Raw genomic sequence first — 22925 nt, 5'->3', positions numbered from 1 at the left:
CAGATACTTAACCAACTGAGCCACCCAGGCACCCCTGTGTAAAACTTCTAATATCAAATAATTAAAAAAAAATTTTTTTAAAAGATTTATTTATTTGACACAGAGAGAGAGAGGGGACAAGCAGGGGGAACAGCAGGCAGAGGGAGAGAAGCAGACTCCCTGCTGAGCAAGGAACCTGATGTGGGACTCGATTCCAGGACCCCAGGATCACGACCCGAGCTGAAGGCAGCCGCTTGCCTGTGCCACCCACGTGCCCCAACATCAAATAACTTCGTATATTTTTTCTAATATTAATCTCTCTGTTGTCAGTTTATTTTGCAGAACCAGCTGAAGAACTTTAGAGGGCAGAGGTGAATCTTTCTCCCTTGTAAGATATTTGCATTCTTGCAAAGTTTAGAAATCTCCAGTGATGGCAAGCCCAATCATGAGTCTGCTTTGAGAGGTCTTTCTTTTCCATCTCGAATCTTAAAGACCGTTTTACTTTTCCTTTCCCCTTTGAGCCTTCTGTCTACAATATCCCCTGCCTGATCTGTGGGATCTAGGCTCTAAATAACCACACGGTTTCCACCCTGGCTCCTGCTGTTGGTCTTCGTTGTGGAATGACATGCCTGTAAAGCCTGTCTTGTAAGGGTAGCCTCTCTTTCACTCCCTTGTTTTTTTCTTTTTTAAAAAAGATTTTATTTATTTGACACAGAGAGACATAGCGAGAGAGGGAACACAAGCAGCGGGAGCGGGAGAGGGAGAAGCAGGCTTCCCGCCGAGCAGGGAGCCCGATGTGGGGCTCGATCCCAGGACCCTGGGATCATGACCTGAGCCAAAGGCAGACGCTTAACGACTGAGCCACCCAGGCTCCCCAGTCCCTCGTTTTTTTTCAACCAGAAAACATCCTCACAGATTCCTGAACTAAAGCTGCTATGGACATTTCTGCAGCTGAATCTCTAGGTTCAGCTATGAATGACAAAAACCCCAAAGTAACAGTGGAAAGGTAGATGTTTATTCCACTCACATAAACATCTAGGTCAGCGTTTGAGGGCTGGTGTTATCCAGATTCCTTTGACACTGTTGCCCCATCATGCTTGGTTTGACTTCCCTGTCCCATATGCAGATATCTTCAGCGACAGGAGCAGGAAGGGATGAAAGGAAAGCAGAGAGTGCTGCATCTAGTATCTTAAGGAAGACTCTTAGAAGCTGTCACCCTTGACTCTTCTGTTTACATCTCATTTACCACAATGTAGACACACAAGTATCCTGAGCTGTAAGAGAAGCTAGGAAGTGTAGTCTTCATTCTAGTCTGCCATATACCCAACTAAACCTATTCAAGAGAGGGAGAACGAATACTGGGGGCAACTGGACTACCAGATTAATTGCACTGGTGAGGAAAGATACCTCTGTGGAGCCCTCCTCAGCACTCCACCTTCCCTTGCTTTTGATTGGTCCAGGCCTCCAGGAGTATTTCCCTCCACTCTGCCTTTGTCAGCAATAGTGGATATGTCCTAGGGCTTGACTTCCCCTCTATACTTTTCAAGGTGAACAGCTGGATTTGTCACAGTTTAACTTACCTCCTAGTAAGTTAAATTTCCCTAATAAAGGCCTAGTATTTGTAGAATCTGATGCCTCTTTTTTTCTTTCTTCCTTTTTTTATCTTTCTCTTCTTTCTGGCCTAGACATGTACTTACCTGACATTCTGTTCTAGATTTTGTCTAATGGGGTCTTCTGTTTTGAGAGATAAATCACTAGGTCTGCTCGGCCAAAAGCAACCATTGTTCAAAAAAAAACCTTGGCCACTCTCACCTTTCTGAGATAATCAGCATGCATTTTGTGATTAGGCTAACAGCCAATCCGGGCTTGGATTCCATTTATCACTGTCCTGATTGGCTCTCTGTTATGTTTCATCTTTCTGGTTGCCTTCATTTACAGTCTAAAATTTCAAAATTTCTCAGCCTGTTCCCTCTGGGTATAGACAGCACTTGTATTCCTATTTACAATTTTAGTGACATCTGGGAACCCATTCAATAATCCCTTGAATAGTGTACTTCCATCTGACTGATCCTCCCCTTTTGAACTGTCCAACCTTTCAGGGTACACCTGGCATCAGTGTCCCAAACTTTAAGGAGGAATTCCCAATAGTTCTTGGCAAGTAGTCTCTATTCTCTGTGTAGCTCTAAGAGAGTACTTTGCCAGTAGTGGTCTATATTCTTGCTCCCTCTGAGAGTCAGCACAGTCGGCTGTGATTTTGCTTCTATTCTTGTTTGATTTTTTTGGGACCAAGTTATTATTTCTGAGCTAAAAAAAAAAAACCCAAACCTCCAAAACATCTACTCATTTTAAAAATAACCTCTTATATGAATTAAACCTAAGTACATCATCTTTTCCCTTTTATCTGTCCTTCAATTTCATTTTTCCTTTTATATCCATCTGATCTGTTCTCTAAGATCTCAACTTTATCTCCAAAAACTTTCTCCAAAAAAACCTTTCTCCTTCACAAGCTTAATTATTCTTAATTTTGTTCTCATTCTTTCATTGCTCCTGTTCTAAAACTGAAGCACATTCTAGAAACACTCTACACATTACCTGATTTCCTGAACAAATCTGCCTAGACACACAAGGTTCTAGGCACAGGACTAACTGCCTTCTTTAGATCTTCGGGTTTAAAACAATTTAACTCAATTGTGTCTTTAACTTAGGCATTTTCCATTATAATAAGGGCTTCTATTTCTTTGCCTTTTTTTTTTTAAGATTTATTTATTTATTTTGGGGGGGAAGGGGTAGAGGGAGAGAGAGTCCCAGGCAGACACCCCAGACTCCCCACTGAGCACACAGCCTGAAGTGGGGCTCTATCTCATGACCCTGAGATCATGACCTGAGTCAAAACTGAGTGGGACACTCAACCAACTGAGCTACCCAGGAGCCCCTTTCCTTTTTTTTTTTTTTTTTTTTAAGATTTTATTTATTTATTTGAGATGGAGAGAGCGCACAGAGGGAGAGTGAGAGGGAGTAGCAGACTCACCGCTGGGCAGAGAGCCCAATGCGGGGCAAGATCCCAGGACCCTGAGATCATGACCTGAGTAGACACTTAACTGACTAAGCCACCCAGGCGCCTCTCTGCTTTGTTTTAAATAAAAGACTTGTGTAGGTGTCTGCAAAGTTGGAGGCTTGGAAATCCAAAGCCATGGTCAGAGCCTCTAAAATTTACAAATCTAGTCATTTTTGGATCACACGGTGGGGGATGACTCTTGAGACTCTTGACAGGCCACATGACTTCAAGATTAGTCTTTGGGCACTGCCTACATAGGCTGGTATTAACAGCTGAAAACTAGAACTTCAAACTCCAGTACTCCATAGCACCCATGCTGTATAAAGAATGCACTGTAAACGATAGCATTAGAAAACCATCATTTTGCAAGTCACTAGAAAAAATAATAGGTAGCAATTACCAGTGAGTATCAAATGAGTTAGATAAAAGACTGATGGGGAACTTTATAATGATGCATTGACTGACAATACCTGAGTGGACTGTCAGCTCTAAAATCTCTAAAACTGGTACAAGGGATATTATGTGCCTGATGTGATGCAACAGCAACAGTATTTCTTATAAATTATTTGTGCAAACAAATTTTGAACACAAATTTATTCGAACTTCTTAAATCTATCAGTTGGCAGGAAAAAGCGGTGATAGAGAAACATGTTAAATGACACAAAGAGCATATGATCATCCAAACTCAGAAAGTGAGACAAAGGGCTCAGTTTCTTTAACAAAAAAGTGGCATTTTAACCAACTGAGCCACCCAGGCGCCCAAAAAAGTGGCATTTTAAGAGGGAGCATGAACTGTATAGATTTTAAGACCCTTAAGAACCATACCAACCAAAGGCAATGCATGAATCTCACCTGGGACCTGATTTTTTTTTTTTAAAGATTTTATTGATTTATTTGAGAGAGAGAGAGTGTGTGAGCATGAGGGGGGGGGCAGAGGGAGAGGGAGAAGCAGACTCCCCGCTGAGCAGGGAGTCTGACCCCGGGCTCGATCCCAGTATCCTGGGATCATGACTTGAGCTGAAGGTAGCCGCCCAACCGACTGAGCCACCCAGGTGCCCCATGGGACCTGACTTAAACAAACCAACTGTAAAGGCATTTTAGACTTACAGAAAAGTTGCCATAGTACAAAGAATTGCTATATAACCTTCACCTAGATTCCCCAAATGTTAACAACCTATCACATTCACTTCAGCATTTTTCTGTCTACATATTCACATTTGTTTTTTGAGAGTAAGTTGCAACCAAAAATGCTCCTTTACCTGTAAGTTTCACTGTGTATTATCTAAAGACATGGACGTTCTCCTACATAATCACAGTACAATTATCAAAATCTGGAAATTAACACCAATTAACATTAGCTACAACCTTATTAAAAGTGTGCCATTTGTCCCACTAGATCTTTTATAGCAAAAGAAAATTTTTTCTTGGTCCAGAATCCAATCCAGGATTACATGTAGTATTATCTCTGAAGTTTTCTTTAATCTAGAAGAGTATTTCAGTCTTTGTTTTTCATGACCTTGACTTTTGAAGAATAAAGGCCAATTATTTGGTAGATTGTCCCTCAGTTTGGGTTTGATTAATGTTTGTTATATTTGTGTTACACATTTTTGGGAGGAATCCTTAAGCATGATATTTTGTCATCCTCTGTGCATCTGATTAGGAAGTATACAGTATTTGTCCTGTAACTGATAATACTGTAAAAGGACATTCTGAGACAGTGAGGGAAAATTGAAAACATAGGATATTAAGAAGGTATTGTTAATTTTGTTAGATGTCACAATGGTTTTGTGTTTATGTTTTTTAAAAATGGTATTGATCTGCTAATGATATATACATTGTAGAAGACAAGAGGCTTGATGCCCATTTTAGGGAGTTTGGAGTTACTCTAGGTAGAAAGCAGTAATGATAATATAGTCAGATCTGGACTTTTCTGAAATTGCTTCTAATTTATGCATTCTCCAGGTCTTTGACCATTTTTCCTTTCTTTTGTGGCTCCTCTTTTGGTCACTACATTTAAAGTTTACCGAGTGTAGTCAAATTTTGTGACTTATTGGATGAAGACAGCCTGTGGGGGAGGAAATTGAAATTACTGGCTGAAACTAACTTTATAAATAATTTGAACACTTCAATTCTTTGTGATTTACATGTCCTCCTTATTAAAAAAATATTTTTTTTTAGTAATCTCTTCACCTAACGTGGGGCTCGAACTCATAACCCCAAGATCAAGAGTCACATGCTCTGCCGGTTGAGCCAGCCAGGTGCCCCGCATGTCCTCCTTATTATAGATAATCGAGTCTAATGAAATGAGATCATTTATAATGATTACATAGTAAAACTTATAGCCAAAAATACAAAAAGTCCTCATTTTATTTTTTGCAAAGTACTTTTTAAAAATTTTATTTCACCAAGGACTAATCCTTTGCTAATGTTCAAATTTAAACTATTTTTCTGAGTTTGTTTCATAAGAGAAAAACATGAAAAGTTGCTTCTGTGGCATTTTCTTCTAGTTTTTCAAGCCCTCTTGTAGTAGCAACTGGTTCAAAATACTACTTTGTTTCAAAGCATGCAGTTTAGATGTATCTTCACTGATGATGGTAATATTTCCATTTTGTTCCTGAGCTGTCAGGTCACTTTCACTGTCAGACAGTGTACACAGTAGAGTGTCATTTTCATAGGTTGGAAAATAATACCTGAAAACAACCACAGATATACTGAACAACCAAACTATAAATTATCCAGTAAAGTTTCTAGGCAGTTGAACATACACTTTACTATAATTCTGCTAGGTTTCCTTGCCAACAATTTCGACAGCATTTTGCAAAGGTGGTATGGGAGACAACTTCTGAATTACTTTTACTTTGACCTTTACTGGCTGGTATCAGTCTTACCAGTATCCTTGCTAGCTGCCCATTCAGCCTGTGCTTGATAGTCCCACAAAAACTATCTCGAAAGGCAGCTTACTCCAGTACTGGACAGCTCTAGTTGTTAGACAGATAGAGCGCCATGGATGAAGCTAAAAATGACATCCCCTTCATTTCTACTCAAAGGTCCCAGTTCTTCCCTACAGATTACCAAAACTCAAATATGGCTACTTTTTCATACATGAATCCTTTAAATATCTGATGAAAACATTGTTTCCCTTGAACGTGTGTGTGTTCTTCCCAACTTAATCACTACTGGTTCCTTCATTCTAGGTGATCAAAAATTAAAACATCTATAGAATTTTAAGTCTATTTTTCAGGTTCCTTTTCTGGACACACTTAGGAGTTAGTTCTGGAGTATCTCTAAAGATTTCACTTTATTTAAGAATTACAGGAACAGGGTCTCAGGCAATCCAGGACCGACTTTGCCTCTCACAAATCTGGGATTTTCTTTCTTTTTTTAAAAGATTGTATTTATTTATTTTAGAGAGAGAGAGGGAGACAGAGAGAGCACGTGAGTGTGAGCAGGCAGAGGGGCAGAAGGAGAATCTCAAGTAGATTTCATGCTGAGTGCAGAACCTGATGTGGGGCTCGATCTCATGACCCTACTATGATCATGACCTGAGCCGAAACCAAGAGTTGGACACTTAACTGACTGAACCACCCAGGTGCCCTGAAATCTGGGATTTTCTAGAGGAAAATCTAGAGCTTTGGGGCTAGTGTTGGGGAAGAGTTGGGGGCGGGGGAGGGAGGAGGCTTATTTAACATTTCCTAAGAAGAGAGGAACCTCCAGGCAGCTAGAACCCTACAACCTCTCAGAGGTTCTCTCAGCTAAAGTTGTCCAGACTATGAGAACCAGCCCAGATGGCTGAACTGGCAAAGAAGTCTGATACCACCTCCATAGTACAGATCAGTGGACCAACTGCTTAACATTTATAAAGTGCTGAGATGAAAAATATATACCAAAAACCCTAATAGTTGTGTACTCTTTGACAGAGTAATTTTATTTCTAGGAGTTTATCTAAAAGAAAAATTGGGTAAGTGTGCAACAATGCAGGCATATGGATGGATACTCATTGTATTACTATTTAAAAGAGCAAAATGCAAGAAACAACCTCAATATCTAGCAAATTAGGGTATATCTATTGAATGGGATATTTGACAACCATTAAAAATGATGCAATCGATATGTATTAGATATAGAAACATGCTTACAATATTCTGTTGTTAACAAAATATAATGGAAAAATCTATACTTCTATATCTACATCTTTATCTTCATACCACAAAATCTGGTTACACTTATAAAAGTGGGATTCCTTTAAAAATAAGGTTTTTGAAGATTTTTACTTTTTTCTATACATGTATGTTTCTCTTTTATTTAGGTTTGGAGAATTGAATAAAAACAAGTAAGAGATATGGAGCTAAGAAGTATATGTTTGGTTGAGTAGTACTCACTCTGGTTGATCCCATGTCTTTCTTTCAGGAAGCAGTGATGTATGTTTAGCTTCTTCCATATGAGTCCTTAACTCTGCTTTGGATTTGAATTTCACATGGCAGCCATAACATCTACATTGGTGAATTTGCCTCCGAATGAAATTGACCAGTTTCACTTGTTGGTAGAAATTTAATCCTGAAAATGATAGTTTATACAATCATTAGACAACTGGTCAGACCCATTTTTGTACTGTTATAATTTTTTAAAAGAGCCATGTCTCCTTTTTTAAAAAAAGATTTTATTTATTTTCTTTGAAAGAGGGAGAGAGAGTGAGTATGAGCAGGGGGAGGGGCACACGGACAAGCAGAGTCTGCACTGAGCATGGAGCCCGAGGTGGGGCTCGATCCCAGGACCCTGAGATCATGACCTGAGCCGAAGTCAAATGCTTAACTGATGTCAACCGAAGTCAAATGCTGAACCACCCAAGTGCCCGAGCCACTTCTCTTTATTAACCAACCTGAAGAGGCAGTACAATTATAAAGAATAATAGATACAAGGGGTGCCTGGGTGGCTCAGATGGTTAAGTGTCTGCCTTCGGCTCAGGTCATGATCCCAGGGTCCTGGGATTGAGTCCCGCATCGGGCTCCTCGCTCAGCGGGGAGCCTGTCTCTCTCTCTCTCTGTCTCTTATGAATAAATAAATAAAATCTTTAAAAAAAAAAAAAAGAATAATAGATACCAAACAATAACAGCCAATACTTATATAGGGCTTATGTGCTAGGCACTGTTCTAATCAGTTTCCATGCATTAATATGTTTAATTCTTGCAAAACTCTACCACATAGGTAGTATTATCATACGCACATTATCTATTAGGAAACTGTCCAAGGTTGCACAGCTAGTGGGTGGTAGAGCCAACATTTGACATATATACATGTCTGTAAGAACAGCAAAGTAAAGCAACACATTCCAGAGTCTAGGAAAGTAGTAAGCTGAGGTGTGGGAAGTGAGCTTTCTACTGTCTTTGATCCATTAGCAAGTCAGTAATTTACATCTTCATGACCCTAATCTTTCCATCATACTGATACTGAGAATGATGCAATTGGGTCCATCTGTGATAAATAATCTAGCTACACTGCCAAGCAGTACAGTAGGTATTTTATATACATTATCTACTCCCTTCACATTCTGTTGACCCGAGGCCTTATGTCACACAGCCAGTAAGTGCTGGAGCTGGAATATGAACTCTAGTCTGACTTCAAAATCCATGGTCTTTCCGTTAGCTCCCTCCACTTTATTTATAATAGATACTAACCCTTAACTTGTATTTTATTTGAAGCATTCATATATGTAGGAAAGAAGAAAGACCATATGAAATAAAAAACCATATTTGAATATTACAGTTCAAAATGGTTGTGAATCATTGCTTCAGGCAATCCCGTGAGACCATCTGTGGAGAGACACATTTTGGCTGTGCACTCTCTCATCACGACTACTGAACACAGGCATCATTTACAGGATGGTGTATAAAAACGCAGCATCATGGAAAACAACTTCTGAATCAAACTCACCAAGTTCTGACTTTATTTTAAGGAGATCAAACTCGTGAGCATCCTAAAAAAAGGAATGAATATCTGTGAGCATATAAATTGTTTAATCTTTTAAGCTGAAGTTATAAACAGACGGCTTATTCATAGGAGTTTGAACACTGTTGAAACTCAGTCTGTTCATCATGTTCTGCTTTTGAAGTATTCGAAATATAACTGCTTCCCCCCACCACATCCAACTACTTTTTAAAGCACAGTCCAAACAAGTCATGCCAATCAGTTCAAACATTTTAATTATTCACAGTTTGTATCTACAGTTTTCACAATTTACTATGTATGCATTCTGCAGTCTGACAAAAGTGTCCTCAGTCTCTAGTAAGATGTGGCCCTACTTACTATATTGTGTGCCTGGACTACAATTATGGATATAGGTCCTTTGCTACACAAGTAGATAGGTAATTTTACAAATCTGCTTTTCATTTTATGCTGTTAAATACGCTGTTTAATACAAATTTCTCTTCACTGACATCTTCCCATAAATTACATTTCTTTTGATTTTTACAATGCAGCCTTATTCTGTTTCACTCGTGTAATCGTCCATCTGGGTAAATGTTTGAACTTAAAAGCTTACAGAGAATGAAGACCATCTAACTCCCTATGAAGGCATTCAGTGTAACATCAGAGGCACGATAATTAGGAATTCCATGGTACTTTATGACGGAAAGTGACTGAGCAGAGGCTGAGGACACAGGTCAAGGATGTTGCAAAGGAAATTCCTACACAGGGTTGGGGTATTAAGACTCCTTTCAATTCAAAGATATTAAGATATTATGAATTAAAGTTAAACACTGGAAACTATACACATAAACTATTAGCAACCTGTTTCAGAGAAAACGACTCTCTGCTTTCATAAGGGTAAATGCTCATGGCCTTTCACACACCTTCTAGTTTCCTTTTTTTAAAGAATTATTTATTATTTATTTTTTTAAAAGACTTTATTTATTTGACAGTGAGAGACACAGCGAGAGAGGGAACACAAGCAGGGGGAGTGTGAGAGGGAGAAGCAGGCTTCCCTCCGAGCAGGGAGCCTGATGCGGGGCTGGATCCCAGGATCCTGGGATCATGACCTGAGTCGAAGGCAGACGCTTAACGACTGAGCCACCCAGGCGCCCCTAGTTTCTTTTTTTTAATGGAACTAAGAACGGTGTTTCTGAATGCGAGTGGGGAGAAGGTGGGTGAAACAGGATAGTCTGTGTCACTGTTGGCAGAGATGGCTGGGGGAGGGGAGGGAGAGCACATCAGAATCATCCAGTAATATTTTTTTTTATTATAATCACCCCTCTACCCCCAAGCTGCGATACTGTCATGACTCATTAGATGTTCCCCTCCTCACCCCCACCGTCCAGCCGAGGATCAGAGATGTTGGGAGTGTGTCATCTCTCAGATATACTGGGGTGAAAAAAAGGTTTAGAACTACTAGCTTCAAGCTTCATTATAACATAAAAATGGCATCCAGAAGGGAACACATGAACTGGAAATACCCTCAAATTTCTTCCCTCCAAATCCAAACGGTAGGAGCTGCACAAGCACACCCCATACCCTCTCTGCCTCTACATCCCCCATGTCCCCCTGCCCCATTTCCCTCAAGGGCTTGGTGAAGGGAACTTTCCCCTTTCCGCTTTCCTTATTCACTAGCACAGCAAGCAGTGAAAAAAGACTCAGAACCTGTCCATGTCTTGACTACTGTTAATCATGGTTGCAGGCCCCACATTCTAAACTAGAATTATCTCATAAACACCTCAGAGGTAGGATGGCATCAGTGGTCTGTGAAATCCCACCCTAACAGTTTGCACAGATCCTGTGCATTGTACTAAATTGCCCTGAGTTCTGGTTCTCCTTGATGGATCTGCCTGTCTCTTCTTTTTTTGCCTAAAGCATGTTCTTTTTAATAAAAAAATTATTTATTTATTTGAGAGAGAGAGAGGGCACGAGTGAGCACAGGAGGAGGGGCAGAGGGAGAGAATCTTTCAAGCAGACTCCACGCTGAGTGTGGAGCCCAACGTGGGGCTCGATCTCACAACTCTGAGTTCATGACATGAGCTGAAACCAAGAGTTGGATACTTAACCAACTGAGCCACCCAAGTGCCCTGCTTACAGCTCTTTTAGGAATAGGATAATGACAAATTAAATTTATAAGCTTTTAAGATTGCAATCATGATCAGCTTCCCCCTGTCAGAACAAAACAAAATTCAAATGAATTAAAATATCTCACCTCCATGTGGACACATAATTTCTCAACTGTTTCTGCTTGCTTTTCACAAAATAGGCAGACAGCAGAGTCAGGGCGTTCTTCCCAATCAGACCAGTCACTGTGTTAAAAAGCAAACAGCAAATAAAGAGATTCTCCTCATTAAGAGGGTGTACTACGCAGTCACTTGGTATTACTTCCTCCTCGCTGGGAAACCCTGCCAATCTCTTTCAACTCTGACATCTTTGTAAAGATTGTCACATCATATTATGACTTTTTGATACAGCTTTTGAAATTCAAAGCAGCACCATGAAATTAATATAAATAGCGAACAGGTGCTGCTCTATTTTCTTCTATTTGCTTCTCTTCTGAGCAGCTATTTTACTACAGAATCAGTATAATGTCTTTCTGACACAACTAGGTTTACTTTGCAAAAGAGGCATATCAGTAGATGCTTTCTCATTAGTCACAACCACTAAGTACACACGCTGTGAGGTGCGATGCTGGGAGTGTGTCTCTGCATGACAAATGGTGTGTTTTAAAAAGGCAAACCATATATCTTTCATGTGAGAAATAGTGATCATTTTAAATGGGGCAAGTGTTAAATCTGGCAGTAAACAGAGAAGTCAAAAACCATACAGGACCCAGGTTACCAGTCCTACCTACCCCTCACCCCCTGCATTTATTTTTAAGACACTGCCAACTTCTTGTCATTCCTAAGCCCAGAAAACTGAAATCCCAGGAGAGAAAAAAGGCCAAGCAGCTTTGAAGGAAAAGCGGATGAATAACAGGTAATCATTTTAGGTTGAAAAGAACACTTCCCAAGCTTGTAATTCTAAGGAAAGAAGCTGTGAATGTTTTAACTAGGTCAATGGGATGAACATGGAACAAGGTTAACTTTAATTCTGTTACATTCTCTACTCCAGTGATAAGCAGCATGGAGAGTTCAAAGGTTGTGTAACTTCAAGGTCTGGGCACCAACCAAGTGAGTAAAACACCAATGGAATGTATTTTTCTCTGCATTATATTTTACTTGTGTGTTCAATTAACAGTTTTTAAAAAACTTTAAAAATTTTATTTTTATTAATTTATTTACATATTTATTTTTAAGGATTTTATTTATTTATTAGAGAGAGAGAGTGACAGACAGCACAAGCGGGGGAGGGGGGAAGGCCAAGGGAGAGGGAGAAGCAGACTCCCTGCTGAGCAGGGAGACACAGCGCTCCATCCTAGGACCCCAGGATCATGACCTGAGCCGAAGGCAGATGCTTAACCGACTAAGCCACTCAGGCGCCCCTAAAGTTTTTTTATTATTTATTTACTTTTAAAGATTTTATTTATTTATTTGAGAGAGACAGAGGAGGAGGACCAGAGGGAGAGGGACAAGCCGACTCCACACTGAGCATAGCACCTGATGCAGGGCTCCATCTCAGAACCCTGAGATCAAGACCTGAGCCAAGACCAAGAGTCAGATGCTCAACCGACGGAGCCACCTAGGCACCCCTCAATTAACAATTTTAATGGCAAAACACTATTTGGCTGGAATAACGTTGCTTTAGTGATTTTTATGTCAAAGTTACTTTGAATTCAAGTTTTTGCACTATTACATGGACGGATGCATGACTCAGAAAATTTTCTTCATTTCTATTCTCTTCAGAATAATAATTTTAAACCAAATTAAAGAAATGTTTTCCTACTCTTAAAACACAGCAATTAATTAGCAGCTATAACAAATCTTACTCTTCCTGATGGTCTAGCAGCTCCCGATCATCTTCCAATTGAACTTCCTCCCACGATTTTCCAAGTTCCTTTTGTGGGAAGAACGGAGAGATTAGGGAAATGGAGGGAGCAGGGGGAAGAGAGGAAAGGAGAGAGAAAATAGACACACACACACACAAAAAAAAAAACCCCCCATAAAAAACCCACTCAAAACCACATACTCACTGGTTTTAAATCAATTCAAGTAGGATTTATTAAAAGAGTTATTTCAGTGACAAGGAAGGATATATCCTAAAATGCTCTTAATATGTTTTTTTTCTTGGAGAAGGAGTGATATTCTTTCAATCAAATTCCTTTCTCTTAAATGTAAACCAGTTTCTCAACCCTGGATGCACAGTAGAATCTCTTGGGGACCTTTTTAAAAACCCGAAACTATCTCTTGCTGGGGCCTGTGGAACACGCAGCTAGCCGGACTGTTTCTCCCCAAGGCCCCTACAGTCTATTTTTCAAACAGCAACCACAGTGATCTTTCTAAAGGACACTTCCCTGTCTGTATAAACCCTCCCATGGCTTCTTCCCACACTTAGAACAAAATCCAGAGGCCTTATCATGGCTTGGAAGATCTGCTCCGGCTCCTTCTCCATCCCTTATGTCCCACCACTTTTTCTCTGTCTCAGTTTGCTCCAGACAGATCAGTGTCTCTGCTGTCCCTTGAAAGCAGCAAGCTCACCTCCACCGGCTACTTCCGGACTTGCTGGAACGTCTGCCTGAACACTGCTCTCTCACATAACTGTGTGGCTCAGGTGTGGGGGCATCTGCTTAAATGTTATCACCTCTTCTTCTGACTCCTCTGTCTAAAGCAACACCCCTGCTCCCAGTTACTTTTTATTCCCCTATGATGTTTTATTATTTTTTTTAAACATCAATCACTGCCTGAAATCAGTTCTGTGTATCTATTTGTTTTCTCATTCGCTATTCGTTTTTTCCACCAGAATGTCCATTTCCAGAGCCAGGCATACAGTAAGTACTAGAAAGTATTTTTAAATTGAATTGTAACTGAAAAAGTCTAAAGATTTAAGGCCAATTTGGATCCTACTTCAAAAGGTTTTTGTAAGGTGATTAAATAAATTAGTTCATGTACAGGCACACCCCAGAGATATTGCAGGTTTGGTTCCAGACTACCACTGTAAGGCAAGTCAAATGAATGTTTTGGTTTCCCAGTGCATATAAACGTTATTTTTACATTACACTGCACTCTATTATGTGTGCAAGCATTACGTCTAAAAAAACAATGTATATACCTTAATTAAGTATTGCGAGAATTACCAAAATGTGACTCAGAGACATGATGTGAGCAAATGCTGTTGAAAAAATGGCACAGATAGACTTGCTCAACACAGCATTGCCACAATCCTTCAGTTTGTAAAAACGTGCGAGGCACAATAAGCAAAGTGCAATAAAACAAGGTATCCCTGTATATAAAGTACACGGTGGCAGGCAACAGTTAAGTGCTCAAATATCTACTTCAATCCCTTTTATCTCTTACAGTTCACGGAGAAGTTGCACCCACTTAGGGCTATGTCTGGCAAATTTAGTCATAGTTTCAGCAAAACTTTATGGAGTAATGAGCAGGAATGATTTCTTTTGGCCTAACCATTTATCTTTTCTATTCTTGAGTCATTTGTTCCTCTTTCTTATCTTTTCTTCTTTCTCCATCCAATTTTACCACTGTGCCATGCAAAAGCAGACAGTGCACTAAAGAAGGATGTAGGAACAGTAATGGACACCTTTCCAAGCAGCTAAACTATGGTTACAGTCAAGTCCAACCTGACCTGCTATAAATATAGACATTCTTGTTTGATATTCCTCTTTTGGAAAAAAAAAACTAAAATTTATTCTCAATTTTGAACTTCTTTTCTCAAAAAAGGTATTCACTTAAGCAAAAACAAAGAACTACAAGGTCCATTATGATTTAGGGAAAAAAGAAAATCTATCATTCATCAACTTAATGAGAGGTTTTGAAGCTGTCATTATCTATCAGCTAAATGATGCATAAACTCAGACACACAGAGATTTACCATAATGTCATTAGAGATAGTTAATTTGGACTCTATAATGTACTTCCCAGAGTTATCATGAAATGTCTGAACCTCATTATGGACACGAGGAATGGCTTCAACACTGCCAACAGGATCCTTGTTAGTTGGAATTTTTGGTGATGAATTACATCTTTCATGGATTACTTGATCTCTCTGGACCTGTACTTTAAGGTCATTGTTGCAGGACATTATTCAAAGAAGGGCCATCTGTGGTATTACCATTTTCAATGATATGGACAAATGTTGCTTATCAATAAATGTTTTGGCCAAAGAGACATAGAATAGCTTTCAGTGTCAAACTTCCAAATCCAAAGCATTATTTTGCAACTTTCAGTATACTATTTGGCAAGTATTCAGTATAACATGTAGGGATTTTCCTAGGCAACAGCACTAACCATTTACCACTTGAGAGGAAAATGGAACTTGGTGTTCGTTAGTGTATCAAGAAACAAGTGGTTTGCACGTGACACTGGCCCAGGCTTTCCTAGAATGCTCTGCCTTGTATAGTCAAATATATATGATTTATTATAGGAATAAGACCCCCCCCCAAAAAAAAGACAGAACTCTCTAATTAAGATGCTGTGCCTGGTAATGAATCATGTTAGGAAAGCAAAGATTTCAAGAAAAACAAAGTTTGGAAGGCATGTCAGTGAAGATGTTCAGCACACCCCCTCAACCCCCTACATCAGACGGTTTATGATCAATGAGAGGGTGGACAAGAAAAACATAAAATATAAATCCCCTTCATCTAGCATCCCCACCGCTCCAACACAGACACTTATATATGTACTTACACGAAAAACCCATTATAAACAGAGAAAGAGAAATGTTTTATTTTTTTCAAGTTTTAATTTAAATTCTAGTTGAGAAGTGTTTTAAATGGGGGCACTTGGGTGGCTCAGTCAGTTAAGTGTCTGCCTTCAGCTCAGGTCATGATCCCAGGGTCCTGGGATGGAGCCCTGTGTCTGGCTCCCTGCTTAGCAGGGACCCTGCTTCTTTCTCTCCCTCTGCTCCTCCCCCTTGCCACACCCTCCCCCACCTGTACTCTCTCAAATTAATAAAATCTTTAAAAAAAAAAAAAGTGTTCTAAATGTAAATAATTTCATTAGAAAGAACTATACTAAAACTGTGAAAAACAGGTTAAGAGCAGACTTTTGTTACAAATGGCTTTGTATATCTTTAAGAATAAAAAAAATAAAAAATGATAAAACCACTGCAAAAATAATTTCCTTTAGGAAAACTCAGGGCTTGAAACATAAATGCCTTAGGAATAGGTAGCTGAAGGCTCAGTGATGATGGCAGGGGCATCTGAATGTGAAACTGCCTGGGAAACTGTCCCCTTGACCATCCTAGTCCACTATTCATCGAACACTTTTGTTTGTGAGAAAACAGAGAACGTGTAGTAGGTAATCTAGACTATGCATAGTGACTTTTTATGTATTTGCAAGTCTGTTATTATTCAAAAACTGATATGAATTATTAAGTACGGAAATTATCTCACCTACGGAAGAAAAAGGAATCTAACAATTTGCTGAGCTCAGGAGAGAGTCAAAAACACCCTCTGTGTCTTAGCGCTCCCACCCTTGATGATGATCATAGAGTGCATCTTGCCAGGGATACCCTGGGTGCTGCCATCGCTTGCTGCCTGGAGACTCTGCTCCGATGGAGCTGAGGAACCCCGTGGGCACATAGCTGCTATAGGAGAGGCCCACGCATTAACTTTGTACACCCCACCCCCAAGCGCTGAAATTATGTGCTTACGTGCCTGTCTCTCATACGACCTCTAAACTCTCTGAGTAGTGACTTAAATCAGCCACCTTGTCTGTAATATTTTTCTTCCTGCTCCACCAGTGTCTGGTACTGGAAGGCACTCCAATGTATGTAGAATGTATGAAGCCAATGGAAGTGCTTCTTGCAGGGAAGAGGATGTGAGAAATGGATGTGCAGACCCTGACGACTAATACAACAGTTCTCTCTTTGGCCCCACGTTCATCACTCATGTCAGCCTTGTTCCTCAGAGGAATACACAGTGAGTGTCTGTCAGCGTTTTTTTCTCCTTTTTAAAACTAAAGCAATGTCATTATTCATTGCTTAAGTAAACTTTTAGAAGAATTTATTCTTCATGTTAAATATTTCTGTGAAATATTAAGTATTTTCATTCATGGTGTCTGAAAGGAAACTAAAATGATGCTGAGCAATCTCTGACCCTCATTTTTCTCTAACTACACAGTATTAGTATTTGGAGCAGTCTTTTATATACCCCTTCTATATATTATACCTTTTATCTACAACACTACTCAGGATGGTATTAAGGTTGATACTTCTGGTAAGCACTTCTCTACGTTAGGACATTTCTACATCTTTAGAGACCTTATTAGCTAATTCAATTCTTTTCTAAGGTAATTTTGTATAATTTCCAAAATGCTAAGGCTAATCATAACATATTTTAGGTTTTGTTTTTAAAATCATTCTTCTTGTTGTGAGCTATTTACCTCAGTGGGAAAGCATACAGGGCTAAGAAGGCTAAGGTTGTGGGTCAGAGCCCTTAACGAGCTTATTAAAAAGTCAGCTTTACTTTGACCTTGACTCACTTTCTAGTTTAGTACAAAAGAGAACAGGCAAGAAGGTGGTGAATAGATCATTATGAATTCATCATCATTACTTGACCAAAAACCCAACCAAAAAAGTAAGAGGTAGGTACCTTATTTCAACTGAGGAAAAAGTGAAGGAAACTGATACACAGAGAGGTTATGTATCCTGTTCTAACTATGTGACTCTGGGAAAAGATCTGTGCCTACTCTCCAAATCTATAAAATGGGGATAATAAAATCTGTGACATATGGATATGGTTAAGAGTAAATGACTTAATAATATCCAAGACAGTGCTTGGCATATAGCAAGTAGTCAAATGCTGCTAGTTAAAAGAAAAAATTACTTCTATCAATATTCTCCTAAAATGATTTAATTTTCATTTTATATACTATTACAGTCTTTATGTTTTCTTGAAACACTGCTCCTAAGCTATGATTCATGCCACATCATATCTGGGCACTCAGTGGGCAGTATAATCTAGCATGCCCATCTAGAGACAGCTGGTCCTTGCAGACAATTTCAGTTTTGAAAGACGTACTACTTGATGCCCAGAGAATAAAGTATCATACTTTTCTAAAAGTGCCAGCAGAATTTGAGTGAACAGTCCCTTTGAAGTCTCCTCTAAAAGGTAAATACCTCCAGCTATATATATAATGTTCCACTAGTCCCAAGCTCTCGAATATTATTTTAAAAGATCCCCAGAAGGAAGTACTATTAAATTGCTTCCACAGCTTTCTGCAATAGCTGATATTTCTTAGAGCTAACACTGAAGTCCACTCCCCATTGGATTGGGCTGGGTCCTGAAGCAGCATTTGTTCTAGGAATTAATGACAGTGATTTCAAGAGAAGATTGAAGGACTCAAAGGGTGCCTTTGCCTTTAGCTAGTTGTAAAACATTTGTAGCAGATCATGGCAACTTCTCAGAGTCAATCTTCAAACACATATCAAACTTGCTTCTCAAGGGAAATTTTATTTTAACTCTACAAGGATTAGTTAGAACAGACAAAAATTCCACCCCACCAAGAGATTTCCAACATATTTCAGGATATGTTTGTTTCTGTCCAATTGATAAAATGGTTGATTATAATCAATTATGCCCTCTGTGGCCATGAGTTTGGATTCTAATTCATTCCTATTGAGAGGAAAAAAATAATTTCCATTTGCTTAAGTGTCTGAAACAACTCCCTTTCTCCTAATTCAAGTGGAGAGTTATGTAACCCTTTTCTTTACACGAGTGGATTATTTCCTTTGTTATGTACACCCCTAAATTCAGCAGAGTAGGGCAGGGCCAGTAGAACTCCCAGTCATTGTGTCAGTCGAAATCCCCTCTTCCATTTCTAAATGCCCCCCTAGTGACACTTGCCTCCAACTGAATACCTTCTCTTAACCAAAAAGCTCAGGAAATGGTATTGAGGTTTCTAGGCAAGGAAAACTTTCAATGTATTTAAAATCCTTGATGTGATAACACCATTATTACATTCTATTAGCCATACAAATCAAAGTCCTCTTGTGTAGTGAAATGATTGGTTTCTCTAAAATTTCCATCAAAGATAAGCTGGCCAAGGAGGATGGTAAATTTTTTTTGTGGGAAAAGGAGGATTTTTTTAATGGGGAGAGAGGGAAGAGAGAAGAGATTTTTTTTTTTTTTTGAGGGGGGTGTGTGGGAAGACAGAGGGAGAGAGAGAATCTTAATGAGGCTCCATGCCCAGTGCATGAGCCCGAGTAGGGGCTCAATCTCACAACCCTGAGATCATGACCCGAGCGGAAATCAAGAGTTGAACGCCCAACCCACTGAGCCACCCAGGTGCCCCATGAAGAGATTGTTTTTAAAAAGTTATCTAGCATAAGACACCTAGTACATCCAGATGTCAAAAGATGGTTTTTGAATAGAATATAGAAGTCTCTGGACTCAAGGTAATAGATAATACAACAAATGAGCAAGAGTATGTAGATACTCAAATGCTTTATGTTTATTAATACTTTTTTTTTTTTTCGGTCCAGATCACTGTGAATTCTAGAGACATGACATTTTTACTGTGTAAACATCTGGCAAATCAAAGACAAACCAAATCAAGTTATGCTTTGTAAACTAGCCATTACGAAGCTAATCACTGCTTGGAAGTGTCCCTCGATTACATTTTGACTTTTATACTAATTGCTTGTTTAAATATTAGACAGCCCTTAGAAAGATTTTTGTTTGTGGAAATGCAATCAAATTTTAAATTATGAAGAGAAAGCCTTACCAAATAATTGATGACATAAAATCGGTCATATTCTCTGTTCTTAGGATTAATCCTCCGATGCTGTTTTTTCCTCATATGGTCTTTCAGTGTATTTTTGTCCCTGAAGGTCTTCTCACAATACAAGCACTGCAAGCTAAAAAAATACACAAACACTGACAGATTACACAAGTCTCCTGGAAAGCTGCTACAAATGTCCTTTATTTTTAAGTCTTACGATTATTCATTTTAGGTTACAGAATCTTCAAGTAGGATACGACATCCCTGTCAGAACCTCTCTCACTTCGTTCATTCAGCTTCGTGGGATGCATGCTTGGTTTATTTTGTAGTTGGCTACATTGGCCAACTGGGCTATGTATAGTCAAACTGTGACAAAGACAGTTAATACCCAAAAATTATTGTGGTGTTTTCTAATCAAATTATCTCTTCTAAAAATGAAAACGTAGTTATGTTCTTCAAATAATTACAATGATAACTAGCATTGGCTGCCTCCACTGAGTACAACAAATTAGTCCATGGCTTGGCATATTCTGTGAGCTGATTTGCAGGGTTTAATGCCTAGTTTCAGTACATACTAGCTGTGAGACTTGGTCAAGTTACTTGCCTTCTCTACTGACATTCATTTTCTAATGAAAATGAACAGATTGCTAACAAAACGTCTTTCTTAACCTAAGTCTGACAGTGGATACTGCCTGTAACTTCTCCCTACCAGTCATTAGAGTTCCACTTTTTGGAGTCACACAGATTATATCTAAGCTCCCTTTTACATGAAAACTCTCAAATGAGTGAAATCAGTTGTTTCAATTTCGAATTCCTTTGTCATCACTACTAAACACCCTTTGAACCATTTCTTGTGCCACAGAAATAACTATATTCTTTTATAGCAAATAATTATGGCATTAAAAAATTATGCTAATCTTGGGGCGCCGGGGTGGCTCAGTTGTTAAGCGTCTGCCTTCGGCTTAGGTCATGATCTCAGGGTCCTGGGATCAAGCCCCGCATCGGGCTCCCTGCTCCGCGGGAAGCCTGCTTCTCCCTCTCCACTCCCCCTGCTTGTGTTCCCTCTCTTGCTGTCTCTCTCTCTGTGTCAAATAAATAAATAAATAATCTTAAAAAAAAAAATTATGCTAATCTTGCTAGAAAGCACATCTGTTATTATTTTATAAATGAAGGATCATTTAGTAAAAGGACATTAATGTAGTGTTGATACCAGAATTTGAACTCAGAACTTTTAATATTTCTTTCTTAATGTTATTGCTCTGAATATTGTGGGCTGAGATTTCATTTGGGAAAAAAAAAAAATACAGGGGCACCTGGGTGGCTTAGTTGGTTGGGTGTCTGAATCTTGATTTTGGCTCAGGTCATGATCTTGGGGTTGCGGGATCGAGCCCTATGTTGTTGGGCTCCGCACTTACTGCGGAGTCTGCTTGATATTCTCTCTCTCCCTCTCCCTCTGCTCCTCCCCCCACTCAAGCTCTCTTTCTCTCTCTAAAAATAAATAAATAAAATATTTAAAAACAAAGAAAAAAACCAAAAAAACCTAGGTTTTGAGAGAAAAAATACTGGGCCCTCTCCTAGAGAAAAATGTGGATAGATTTTTGAAAGCCATTTTAGTGACCTAGAGAATTTCCTTCCTTATTTTACAAGCTAAGCTCTAGATACCCACTAGATACAGTCACCAGAATATGATCTTAGGAAAAGTGGAGTGTCATGATATACAAGTGTGAACAAATACTAAAAGGTAAAAGAATGCACAGAGTATGTTATGTCTCACATAAAGCTGAGTAACATACAACATTTTGACAATATATTTACTAAATATGTGAAAAATTATACTGAAAAACGAATTACCATGACAAAATTAAGAAATGGGGAGATATGAATGAGGAAGGGCACACATGAAAATTCAAGGGAATTAATAATGTTCTATTTCTTTATTAAAAAAAAGATTTATTTATTTTAAAGAGATACAGAGAGAGAGAATCTCAAGTAGACTTGACCCTGAGATCATGACCTCGGCTGAAATCAAGAGCTGGATGCTTAACTGACTAAGCCACCTAGGCATCCCTGTTCTATTTCTTAGGCCAGATGTAGAGTATACTCTTCATACCCTATATAGCATATGTTACATGGTATGTACACTGTTTGGTAATATGATACTTCTTTTAAAAAACAGTAAAAGGCAATATGATCTAGACAAAAAGAAGAAAATTCCATTTTATTAATTAGTTCTATTAGATTAATCTTAAAAAATTCACAACAGACAAGAAAAAACATTCCAAAGAGTCCAACATTAAAATAGCTTCAGGTTGTGTTTCATGAAAAAAATACTTACTTGTCCAGTTTTTTCTGTAATGTGCATAGAAATTCATTGCAGTTTACAATGTTGTCTGGCAATCCAATGTTGAAAGCATGTTCTCTGGCCATGTGGTTCAAAAGAATAGATCTACGAAGAAATTTGAATAATTTATATTATATACAAATCATCTAGTAACAAATCAAGTCAGGGATAGCACTTTTATAATGATTACACTAATCAGAAGTACATGCAAAGGTTAAACACTAAAACACACATTTGGGCTATGAAAGAGTGGTATGTTATATAGTATTTAAGTACACATATAATCACAATAGTTCTTTGAAGTGAGTTAAGTTTGTTCCATTATCTGCCAGTGCACAGGAATATACTCTATAGATGAATTGGGTTTCTGTCCTTTAAACTATTAAACTGTGCTTTGCTTACTTTTCCAATTCATTGTGGGGAGGAGGAAGAGACAACTGCCAAAGGGAAATATGTCCTTCTATATATGTCCTGGGATCACAGACATTTAGTCAGCTCACGATCAGACACTGACCTGGAACCCACAATTAACAAATCTAAGTATACGTAAGGGTTACCATAAACTGAATATACCATGACCAGTCTGTTGATTAGTTTATGCTAAAAAGGAAAATTTTAATTTATCTAAGTTTTACATAGCAAAAATGCCTATGTGTAAAATATATTATTCTACTGGGTCTTTATCACAACTTTATTTTTATTTTTTTTTAAGTTTATTTATTTATTTAAGTAATCTCTACACCTAACA

General features: G+C 38.7%; 1 protein-coding gene across 3 annotated transcripts in view; it reads right to left on the bottom strand.

Annotated features, from left to right (window-relative positions):
• Positions 1 to 5383: 5383 nt before the first annotated feature.
• ZNF277 (zinc finger protein 277) overlaps positions 5384 to 22925 on the bottom strand; it is a 104871-nt gene continuing 87329 nt past the window's right edge. For all 3 annotated transcript variants that reach the window (XM_036066405.2, XM_036066406.2, XM_078059476.1), the window contains 7 exons: positions 22172 to 22282; positions 19840 to 19972; positions 12927 to 12994; positions 11211 to 11307; positions 8963 to 9005; positions 7414 to 7588; positions 5384 to 5724 (listed from right to left, as the gene is read on the bottom strand). In XM_036066405.2, coding sequence (XP_035922298.2) covers positions 5538 to 5724; positions 7414 to 7588; positions 8963 to 9005; positions 11211 to 11307; positions 12927 to 12994; positions 19840 to 19972; positions 22172 to 22282 — 814 coding nt within the window. In that variant the 3' untranslated portion in view covers positions 5384 to 5537. The remainder of the gene's footprint in view (positions 5725 to 7413; positions 7589 to 8962; positions 9006 to 11210; positions 11308 to 12926; positions 12995 to 19839; positions 19973 to 22171; positions 22283 to 22925) is intronic.

This window comes from Halichoerus grypus, chromosome 12 (genome assembly GCF_964656455.1).
Source record: "Halichoerus grypus chromosome 12, mHalGry1.hap1.1, whole genome shotgun sequence".
Taxonomy (NCBI): Eukaryota; Metazoa; Chordata; class Mammalia; order Carnivora; family Phocidae; genus Halichoerus; species Halichoerus grypus.
This window is presented reverse-complemented; position numbering and strand designations above follow the sequence as displayed.